Source organism: Nicotiana tabacum, chromosome 22 (genome assembly GCF_000715075.1).
Source record: "Nicotiana tabacum cultivar K326 chromosome 22, ASM71507v2, whole genome shotgun sequence".
Classification (NCBI taxonomy): Eukaryota; Viridiplantae; Streptophyta; class Magnoliopsida; order Solanales; family Solanaceae; genus Nicotiana; species Nicotiana tabacum.
Window position 1 is genome coordinate 44,706,132 of NC_134101.1, and position 11,351 is coordinate 44,717,482.

The 11,351-nt window shown below is 35.0% G+C and overlaps 1 protein-coding gene across 1 annotated transcript; it reads left to right on the top strand.

The window, feature by feature from the left end:
* Positions 1-4,284: 4,284 nt before the first annotated feature.
* On the top strand, positions 4,285-11,015 carry LOC107806265 (sodium/hydrogen exchanger 1-like). Its single transcript, XM_016630386.2, has 15 exons — positions 4,285-4,585; positions 4,768-4,959; positions 5,079-5,197; positions 5,952-6,049; positions 6,163-6,222; positions 6,317-6,363; positions 6,446-6,640; positions 6,731-6,777; positions 9,004-9,070; positions 9,170-9,270; positions 9,360-9,461; positions 9,571-9,709; positions 10,081-10,143; positions 10,265-10,348; positions 10,496-11,015. The coding sequence occupies exons 2-15, from the start codon at positions 4,783-4,785 to the stop codon at positions 10,805-10,807; spliced, it is 1,611 nt and encodes a 536-aa protein (XP_016485872.1). The 5' UTR covers positions 4,285-4,585; positions 4,768-4,782; the 3' UTR covers positions 10,808-11,015.
* Positions 11,016-11,351: the final 336 nt, after the last annotated feature.

Below are 11,351 nucleotides of genomic sequence, written 5' to 3' on the forward strand. Positions count from 1 at the left end.
GAATAGACATTTAAGGGGGAGCGTTTTAAATAGTATTTTATTTATGGCGATTGTCTATCTTTTAGAGAGATTTTAGAGTTTGTTACTTTGTGACTAAGTCACTTTTTCCTATAAATAGATAGGTTCTATTCCATTGTAATTCATCCGAAATTAATAAGAATTCTCCTTCTCTACTTTTCAATGCAATACTTTTTTTTTTTATTGTTTTATAACAAAGTCTTAATATTTATCAAAATAAACTTGTTTTTTTTATAAGGATTTTTTCCTTCCTATACAGTATTTGAAACTTATTTACCAAAATTGTCTTAGTTTTGTATATTACCCGCCATAAACAAGAATTACTTACAAATTATATACAATCCATTATTAGTGCCTTAAATTAGGGGATTTAGTTACACTTTTTTTCTTTTTTCTCTCATCTCCTCTTTACCTATTCTCTACCACCTCTCTCCATATATAATTCATTATTAGTGCCTTAAATTAAGGAATTCAGTTACACCCTTTTTCTTTTTTCTCTCCTCTTCTCTTTCCCATAGTGCCTTAACTGTAGTATTTATGTAAAATGAAAAGGATGAAAGTATTATTGAAGGAATCACTTCCTCTATATATGGACGATAATGAAAGGAACGAATCACAAATAAGGTTTGGCTTTTTCTGAAATATAGAAAAAGTCGAAAGTATTTGTTTTAAATGCTCAAAAATATTCTTGTATCCTAAACTATTCCCATGAATTAATGCAAGGGTGTGATCATAACTCATGATCGCAATGATTTTCACCCACAGTAATCATTGCGATTATCGTCTATGTATTTGTATTTGGAGGGAATATATGCCTTCGAAACTATACAAGAATTTTTCAATGAGCTACCGATGGCTTTATTTGGAACCTAAACCAGACAAGTTGAATGCCGGAATATTTAATTTTGATACAAATTTGATACATCTATAACAATATATAAACTAAAAACAGATTTTATATGACTAATTATATAGTATATAACTTTTTTATAACTTATCTACAACTTTCATACATCATTTTTACCCGACTAAATACAACTATAACATCATACAACTTAAATATAATTTTCATACAAATTTTATACAATATGTCTTTTGTATATGATTTGTATATATTTTGTATGTGGTGTGTTCTTTTTCCTCTCGGAAATTTCAATCAAAAATTCCTTTCTTAATACAATTTTGATACATGTCAACAACTTTATGTAAAAAAAATTAGTATTTATAACTTAAATACAAATTTCATACAATGATTCATACATTATACAACTATTTTTTAACTTTCATACAATATTCAAATAAAAAATATATAACTATAATATAATACAATTTAAATACAATTTACATACAACTATAATACAATTTTGCAAGTATATTGTATGTCATGTAAATTCAGCCAAAATCAAGTCTATTCTTCACCAAACACCCTCAAAATTGAGATATAAACTCCAAAGAATATTTTTAATTATTTTTAACAACACCCAATCCAAACAAACAATAGTTTTTGAAAACCCGAATTGAAATTCAAAGATCTGGAGCTTTTTAATGGCTGTCAATGGTGGAGAATCAAATACCTTCAAAATTTATTGATTAATAATTCAATTCGAACACCAATTGTGCAACATGAAAGATAATTGCTAAGTTAAAACTCTATATTATAACAATTAAAATTCATTGATGAATTTTCTGGATAAAAAAAGGATGAAAAGCAGAGGAAAACGAAGGAAGAAAATTGAAAAAATAACAGAGAAAGAGAGAGAGAGAGAGACGAAGAGAGAGAAAGAGAGGCGGAGAGAAAGAGAGTGCATGGATGAGGATTTCCTAATCAATTCCTAATATAAAAGGATACTCATTTAAAACTAATTTGTATATAATTGGTAAATTGTTTATGCCCATGTAATTAAGTTAAAACTTAATTAGGAAGGATAATAAAGTTTCATATATAATATAGGAAAGTAAAAATTCCTTCTTTATAGGTTATATATATTTTCCGTTAAAAGACTTTTAACCCATTAGTGGCTTCAACTAAAGAATTTCATTACGCTCTTTTCCTTTTTTGTCTCATCTCCTCTATCCTTCCTCCTTTAGTAAGAGCAGGACATTGGACCTCTCTCTCTTTCTATCTCTCCCATGGCTATTACAATCCATCTTTGTTTTTCTCCACCAATTTCAGTTTTTTCTGTCCTCTCCTCGCTCCATATTCTTTAGTTCTTCCTTTTTATTAAAAAAGAAATTTCAACTAACATCCAAAACAAACAATTGTAGTGGTGAAGATAAACTGTATTAAGTGTGTCGTTTGATATGGTATTTACCAAAAAAAGATTGAAATATATATAGAGGAGAAGAATAATATGCATATAATTTACAATAAACTAGCTCAACTAGAAACGTAAACATTCTTTAGAAACAAAAAAGTAAAGCCTTTAAATTTTATAGAATGTTGACAAAAAATGAATGACATTGGCAGCTAATGAGAAGGACAAGTTCAAAATAAGGACAAATTTGGTCTATTTCTCATATTAAAGAGATACTTATTTATTTTTTTTTTTTTATCCTTTTTCGTTTTAGATCACCATTTATAGAATATGCATTTTATAATCTTGAAAATAAAATATATTACATGTTACAATAGGAAAAAAAGGCAACTTGATGGTGAAAAATATTATGTTAAACTAGACATTGTCATCATATTATAATGGAATCCTTTGGTTTCTTTTTCTTATACTTTTTTTCTTTCTTTTGAATGAATTAACAAGAAGGTAAGTTTCAAATCCAAATCAGTTACAGACATCTAACAAGAATATTCTTTATATCTCACCTAAGTGGTATGTGGTCTTAGAAGCCGTCTTCATAAGTCGTGTCTAGTAAGGTGCAATAACTAATGGAAGACAAAAGGCGAAACTTCCATTTAATAAGTACACATTTACTTTCAAATATTACAAAACAGGGACATAATCATCGGATGGTGGACCCTCCTTTTCCTCCATTTTCACTTTAAAAAAAAAGCCTAACTAAATAGCTCTCTAGCTTTAACAAATGTTCCTAATTAATAAGATGCATGAAAAATATTTAGTCCTTAGTTTTAAATCAAAACAACAAAATTGTAAGAATAGCTTTTTAGATTATAATCTTAACTTACTTAATATGAATTGTAAAAATATCAAGCACATTCAAGACAAGAGAAAAATATAGAAATAAATTAGTTAGTTTTTGGCGGATTCCTCTTTCGACTTGATTTATTGTGTATATATCCTACATCTGTCGCAATTGTTGTCACAAAGTTAGCCGGAACTATCAAAACAATAAATTGTAAGAATAAATTTTTAAAGTATAGTCTAACTTACTTGATATATATTGCAAAAATATCAAGCACATTGAGAAAAATATAGAAATAAATCCGTTAGTTTTTGGCGGATTCCTCTTTCGACTTGATTTATTGTGTATATATCCTACATGTGTCGCAATTGTTGTCACAAAGTTAGCCGGAACTATTAGTCCTGATTTTATATCAAAACAATAAATTGTAAAAATAACTTTTTAAAGTATAGTCTAACTTACTTGATATATATTGCAAAAATATCAAGCACATTCAAGACAAGAGAAAAATATATAAATAAACCATTAGTTTTTGGCGGGTTCCTTTTTCAACTTGATTTGTTGTACGTATATTTTACATTTGTCGCTATTGTTCTCATAGAGTTAGCCGGAACTATTAGTCCTAAGTTTTATATCAAAACAACAAATTGTAAGAATAACTTTTTAGATTACAGTCATAACTTACTTCATATGAATTGCAGAAGTATCAAACACATTCAAGACAAGAGAAAAATATAGAAATAAATCCGTTAGTTTTTGGCGGGTTCCTCTTTCGACTTGATTTATTGTGCATGTATACTACATTTTGGCGCGATTGGTGTCTTAGAGTTAGCCGAAAATATTAGTCATAGGTTTTATATCAAAACAACAAATTGTAAGAATAACTTTTTAGATTATAGTCGTAACTTACTTAATATGAATTGCAAAAGTATTAAATACATTCGACACATAAAAATAATATAGAAACAAATCCGTTAATTTTTTGGCGGGTTTTTCTTTGTGTGCATATATTTATCTTATATTTGCCGCGACTGCTGTCACAGAGTTAGCCAGAACTACTTCCTTAGATACCGTCAAATCGTATGGAGAAGTGCCAACTCATCACCTGCTTGGATCCATCAACGGTCATGATCGCCCTTACGAAATTTAAAACTCAACTGTGTTTCCTTAATCCCACCCAAACATATATTCCCTTTCAATTCCTGTCCTTCCTGGCTCGGCCCTGTCCTTCCTAATCCTAATTATTCTTTTTCATTATCATTTTCGAATTTTCTTCAACATGTCTCCAATTTGGAACTGATGTTACGAAGAAAAATCTATTTTTGAGAGCTTGAATTCCTTGATTTTGTAACTTGAATTTCAAAGAGTTTTTGTCTCTGAATCTGTGAATTGCTATTGGTGTCTGAAGTAGCAACTCTTTTTCTGAGCGGAAACATTTCTGTATCTCTGCTCATTACTGCTGTTTTGATTGGTACATTGTTTAATTGTCCTTCTATAATTGCTTACATCTCATTCAATTGTCCTTCTATATCCGGTATACTTCGTGTGATTGAATTTTATATTGGATTCTGAGTGTCGGGTATGTCATTTCCAAGATAGGAAGTTGAGTTAATTAATTGCTGAAATGATAAAAACTTTTTAATGATTTTGAAGTATTTGGCGAATTCAATGGCGGCGTTTGACATCGGGGCGCTGCTGGAAAAGATGAAGATGCTATGGACCTCAGATCACGCGTCCGTGGTGTCAATAAACTTATTTATTGCACTTATCTGCGCGTGTATCGTGATTGGTCATCTATTGGAGGAGAACCGCTGGATGAATGAGTCGATAACTGCTCTTTTGATTGTGAGTTTCATTAATTGCTGATCATCATATCGTTGTTTGACTGCTTTTTTGTGCTTAAGATGAAACTGATATGAGCTTTACCTGTCTATGGCACTGTTTGTGCTTGTTATGGATCACAGGGCTTGTGCACGGGAGCTTTGATTCTACTAATAAGTGGAGGGAAGAGTTCGCATGTTTTCATGTTCAGCGCAGATCTTTTCTTTATTTATCTTCTTCCACCAATCATTTTTAATGCCGGGTACGTTTTTGCATTTCAAACACTCCATCCTTTACTGTATTTGACTACACAGGCGGACCTATGTGTTATGTTGATGGGGACATTTCGGCAGAAATCTTGTAGTATATGTATATGTGTATACCTTAAAAATAGTTAATTTAAATCACTTGACACCCTGAACGCTAAAAAACCTTTATGGGCACTGGTTGAGTAGAATATTATGCTCCCATTGGGTTAAAATCATGGGTCCGCTGATGAGACACGAGGTTTAGGAAGGAAAGAAATGTTTTTTGGCACATACAAATAGTAGTTTTAGAATTTCGATCTTAAACATGATATTTTTAAGGCTACAAGAGAAATAAATAAAAAGATATTGAAGAAATCTACAAAAAATTGAAATGAGAAGTTTATATATTTGAATTGGAAAGAGGGTCTATATATATATGTCACATGTGTCAACTAAAAGTTTGAGTTAATTTAATTGAAAGCTTTGTATTTTGTTTTTTGTTTTTGTGCTTGTCCGAGTTTCTATGGTTTTGGTTCATTGGGATCGTCAATTTAGGAAATCCTAGTTTCTACTTAATTGTAATTAATATTTCTCTTTTATTACAGTGCCAAACCTTCTCATGTTCTCTAAACTCATTTACTCAGTAAATGGCAATATAATGTTGGTAGCGCATCCGCTAGTTGTTTCATTTAATCAGTTCTTTATTTTGTCCAGTAGAATTGTTGTGAGCTTAATATTTTCTCCGCCTAATTAATCTATTCTCCTCAGGTTCCAGGTGAAAAAGAAGCAATTCTTCCGCAATTTCATGACTATCATACTTTTTGGGGCACTAGGTACCCTGATATCTTTTGTTATCATATCATTAGGTGCGCACTGTACATAATCGTTTTCCATTTCTATTTCCTTTCTTAAGGAGTTGCTGACACTTTTCTTTTGCTCTTTATAGTGCCATTATTGATGACATCTATTTTCATGTCAGGTGCTATTGGAATTTTCAGGAAAATTAATATTGGGAAACTTGAAATTGGAGATTACCTTGGTACTTCGAGCTATTCCTGCTAATCACTTATTTATGTACATAAAAATACTAAAAATGTGTTCGATAATTTCTATCCATCCTTGGTTATTTCCAGCAATTGGAGCAATCTTCTCTGCAACAGATTCTGTTTGCACCTTACAAGTGAGTATAGCTTTGAACACTATAGACTGTGGTCAGAGTAGCAGGCACTTACCTTACTGACATTATCCATTGCATAACGTAGGTGCTTAATCAGGATGAAACGCCGTTATTGTACAGTTTAGTCTTTGGGGAAGGTGTTTTAAATGATGCTACATCTGTAGTTTTATTCAATGCTGTCCAGAACTTTGACTTGTCTCATATCAACACTAGCATTGCCCTGCAATTACTTGGAAACTTTCTATACTTATTTATCTCAAGCACCTTCCTGGGGTTTGTTGTGAGTTTCTGTTTCTCTCCTTGTCATTTAAATGCACGCGACTTTGGTTATTAATGCAGCAAGTAACATTTAATTCTTCCCCTCCTGCAGGCAGGTCTATTGAGTGCCTATATTATTAAGAAGCTCTGCTTTGGAAGGTTAGTAAATAATTCTTCGAACACTAAACATTCCTCTTATCCATTCTTCAGTATGGAATTGCAACTATATAATTGAGTCTCGAAAATGCTTGAGAATTTGCATATTGGGAGTTGATGACTTAGAGGGGTCGCAGCGGCCAAGACTACTGCGTTTGAACACTTGTACGAAGAACTTGGAGGCAAAGGATGAGATAAGAAGTTGTACAGGCTAGCCAAGGTGCGAGAAAGGAAGGCCCGTGACGTAGACCAAGTGAAGTTCATCAAGAATGAGGAAGGCAGAGTTTTGTTGGATGAGGCACTTATTCGCCGAAGATGGCATACTTACTTTCATAAACTCTTGAACAAAGAGGGAGATAGGAACATTGAGCTAGGTGACTTAGAGCACTCGGAGAGTCGTCAAGACTTTGGGTATTGTAGGCGCATAAGAGTCGAGTAGGTTGAGGAGACTATGCGTAGGATGAGCAGGGGAAGAGCAACAAGTCCAAACGAGATCCCGGTGGTATTTTAGAAGAGCGTGGGTAGGGCGGGCTTGGAGTGGCTCACATAGTTATTTAATATCATTTTTAGGACGAAAAAGACCCGAAGAATGGAGATGGAGTACGATGGTCTCGCTATATAAGAACAAGGGTGATATCCAAAGTTGCAACAACTACCAGTGCATCAAGTTACTAAGCCATATTATGAAAGTCTGGGAAAGAGTGGTGGAGCTGAGGTTGAGGAGGATCGTGACTATTTCTAAAAAGCAGTTCGGATTTATGCCGGAACGTTCGACTACGAAAGCTATCCATCTTGTTAGGAGGTTGATCGAGCAGTATAGGGAGAGGAAGAGGGATTTACATATAGTGTTCATCGACTTAGAGACGGCTTACGATAAAGTACAGAGGGAGGTTCTGTGGAGATGTTTGGAGGCTAGAGGTATTCCTGTTGCATATATTAGGGCTATTAAGGACATGTATGATGGAGCTAAGACTTGAGTGAGGACCATGGGAGGGGACTCGGAACACTTCCCAGTTATGACGGGGTTGCACCAGAGCCCTCAGCCCATTTCTATTTGCCTTGGCGATCGACGCTCTGACGCGCCACATTCAAGAGGAGGACCGTGGTGCATGTTATTTGCAGATGATATTGTACTGATTGAGTAGACGTGAGGCAGTGTTAACGAGAGGTTAGAAGTTTGGAGGCAGACCCTAGAATCTAAAGGTTTCAAGTTGAGCAGGACTAAGATGGAATACTTGGAGTGCAAATTCACTGGTGCGACTCAGTTAGTGGATGAAGACGTGAGGCTTGATTCTTAAGTCATCCCTAGGAGATAAGGTTTTAAATACCTTCGGTCAGTTATTCAAGGGAATGGGGAGATCGACGAGGATGTTACACATCGTATTGGGGCGGGGTGGATGAAATAGAAGCTCGCTTATGGTATTTTGTGTGATAAGAATGTGCTACCAAAACTTAAATGTAAGTTCTATAGAGCGGTGGTCAGACCGGCTATATTGTATGGGACGAAGTGTTGGCCAGCCAAGAACTCCCATATCCATAAGATGAAGATAGCTGAAATGAGGATGTTAAGATGGATGTGCGGGCATACCAGGTTAGATAGAATTAGAAATGAAGTTATTCGGGACAAGGTGGGCGTGACACCTGTGGAGGACAAGACGTTGGAGGCAAGACTTAGATGGTTCGGGCATGTGATAAGGAGAGACACAGATACTCCAGCGAGGAGGTGCGAGAGGTTGGCCCTAGAGGGTATGAGGAGAGGTAAAGGCAGGCCGAAGAAGTATTGAGGATAGGTGATTAGGCAGTATATGGCGTTGCTCCAGCTTACTGAGGACATGACCATGGATAAGAATGTATGGAGGTTGAGAATAAAGCTAAAGGTTAAGGATATGTAGCCGAGTGTTGTCCTGTCTGTGTATTGTCGTATCCCTTGACTTCTGTTATTACTTGTTGTCGCTTTCGTTTCGGCTTTCTGATTACAGTACTTACTGTTAGTTTGTATTTTTGCTCTGGTTTTCCGATTGATATGCTAGTTGTTGTCCTTATTTTATCTTTTACGAGCCGAGGGTCTACCGGAAACAGCCTCTCTGCCTTCTTGAAGGTAGGGGTAAGGTCTGCATACACTCTACCCTCCCCATACCCTACTAGTGAGATTATACTGGGTAGTTGTTGTTGTTGTTGTTGTTGTCGTCGTCGTTGGGAGTTGATGACTTGCTTTCTTATGAACTCCAGGCACTCCACAGATCGTGAAGTTTCTATAATGATACTCATGGCGTACCTATCTTACATGCTTGCTGAAGTAAGTAGTTCCAGCTTAAGAGTAGAGCTACTTTTTCGCATTCTCTCACAACATTGAATCATTTTGATGCTTGCAATGACAATGACTATTTGATTGCAGTTGTTCAGTTTAAGTGCAATTCTCACAGTGTTCTTTTGCGGGATTGTGATGTCCCACTACACCTGGTATAACGTGACTGAGAACTCAAGATGCACCACCAAGTATGACATGCATACAGAGAATTTTGAAACCATATTGACTATACATGATCAATGCTTCTTGATGTACTCTCTCTTCAACTATTGTTTAGGCACACCTTTGCTACGCTATCGTTTATTGCTGAAATTTTCATATTCCTCTATGTTGGTATGGATGCTTTGGACATTGAAAAGTGGAGATTTGTTAGCGACAGGTAAATTCTGACATCTATTGAAGTCCATTTTTTACCGCACAACTCTGTTGATCTCATGTGAGTGGTTGATAGAAAGATTGTGCACATCTTTTGGTTTTTGGTTCACCAGCCCTGGAATATCAGTTGAGGTTAGCTCAATACTATTGGGACTTGTCTTGGTTGGAAGGGCAGCCTTTGTTTTCCCCTTATCATTTCTGTCCAACTTGACCAAGAAGTCTCCACATGAGAAGACTGACTTCAAGCAGCAGGTATATATGTCCTAATAATACTCCCTAGGTGTTGCTTTATCATTTATATGACACTCTTCCTTTTTAGTCAGTTTCGAAAATAATACTATCACTTTTCTATATTCTTGAAACTCTTTAAATATTAACTTTTTATTTTACCTTTAATTACGTGCTCTTATAGTTATAAAAATATCGTAGCATGTTTAACACCACAATTTTGTAAAGATGTGTCAAAAGTTTTTCTTTTATTCTTAAACTCCCTACTCGATCAAACACCACCATATAAAATGAAACGAAGAACTTTGCACTAATAACATTAATAACATTATATTATGCGCTTACAATCTCATAATTGTTTGGCTTCTCATGTTATCCCTTCACTGATTTTGCAGGTCACAATATGGTGGGCTGGCCTTATGCGAGGTGCCGTTTCTATGGCCCTTGCTTATAATCAGGTAGATTGTTTTTTTTTTTTTTTTGATTTATAGTTTATTACCTAATGCACAGGTTTGTTTTCTACATTGTATATAGTAATTCAAGAAATTTATCCGACTGACTATTTTTTCATGATTTCAGTTTACTAAAGAAGGTCATACTCAGTTGCGTGGCAATGCAATAATGATCACAAGTACTATCACAGTTGTCCTATTCAGCACAGTGGTAAGAAATCTTAGCTTTCTTGTGAGTTGTGATTACGTCTTCTGTAATTTCATCTTAGAGGAAAACAAAGGACAAGCAGGAGACATTTTGGAGGACTTTTATATGAAGCTTAATCATCATTTTTTAAAAACTTTCTGGCCTTTGCAGGTATTTGGTTTGATGACAAAACCACTGATTAGGCTATTGCTACCCTCACCAGGGACTCCAAAATCTTTCATTAATGTGCCGCTTTTAGGCAATGGACAAGACTCGGAAGCTGATTTGGGAGCCCACAATTTTCCCCGTCCCAACAGTTTGCGGATGTTCCTAAGTACCCCTTCTTACACAGTGCACTATTACTGGAGAAAATTCGACAATGCATTCATGCGTCCTGTTTTCGGGGGACGAGGTTTTGTACCTTATGTTCCTGGATCACCCACCGAAGGAAGTGAACCAACAATGGCATTGATGGAAAGCTAGAAAGTCCATTCATCCTTGTGAGGACAAGAAACAATTTTTGGTTTGAACTCCTTCCGTTTCGGTTAATTAGCTTTGGATGTTTCTCTTTGGTTAAAACTTTGAGAGCATCCAAGCATCCAACCTTAAATTTTAAGGCAATGGGTGAAGGGATCTAGGACATTATAAACTTTTTTGAAAATCATTATATAACCGATGAGATATTCTCCGATATCATCCCACAGTGTAATCCGATCAAGGGGTTACACATGGACCTACTTTTTTTTAAAAGACCTTTTCGTTATTTAAGTAGAGAGGGGAGGCTCAAGAGGAGTGGGCCTTGAGTAGATAAATCAGGATTGACATGTTAGTATCTGATGCAACGTTAGTGACTCAGTTGATCGAATTTTGATTGAGAGAAAGAGAGCGAGCTCAGAACAACTTTATGGGTGGGCTGATAGAGGGAAAAGACAATAGCAATTGAACATGAAGAGAAAAAAAATATAAATATGACATAAGAATCACCAAAGTTTGGCATTGATATCATGCGAAAGAATGTAAGTACTCA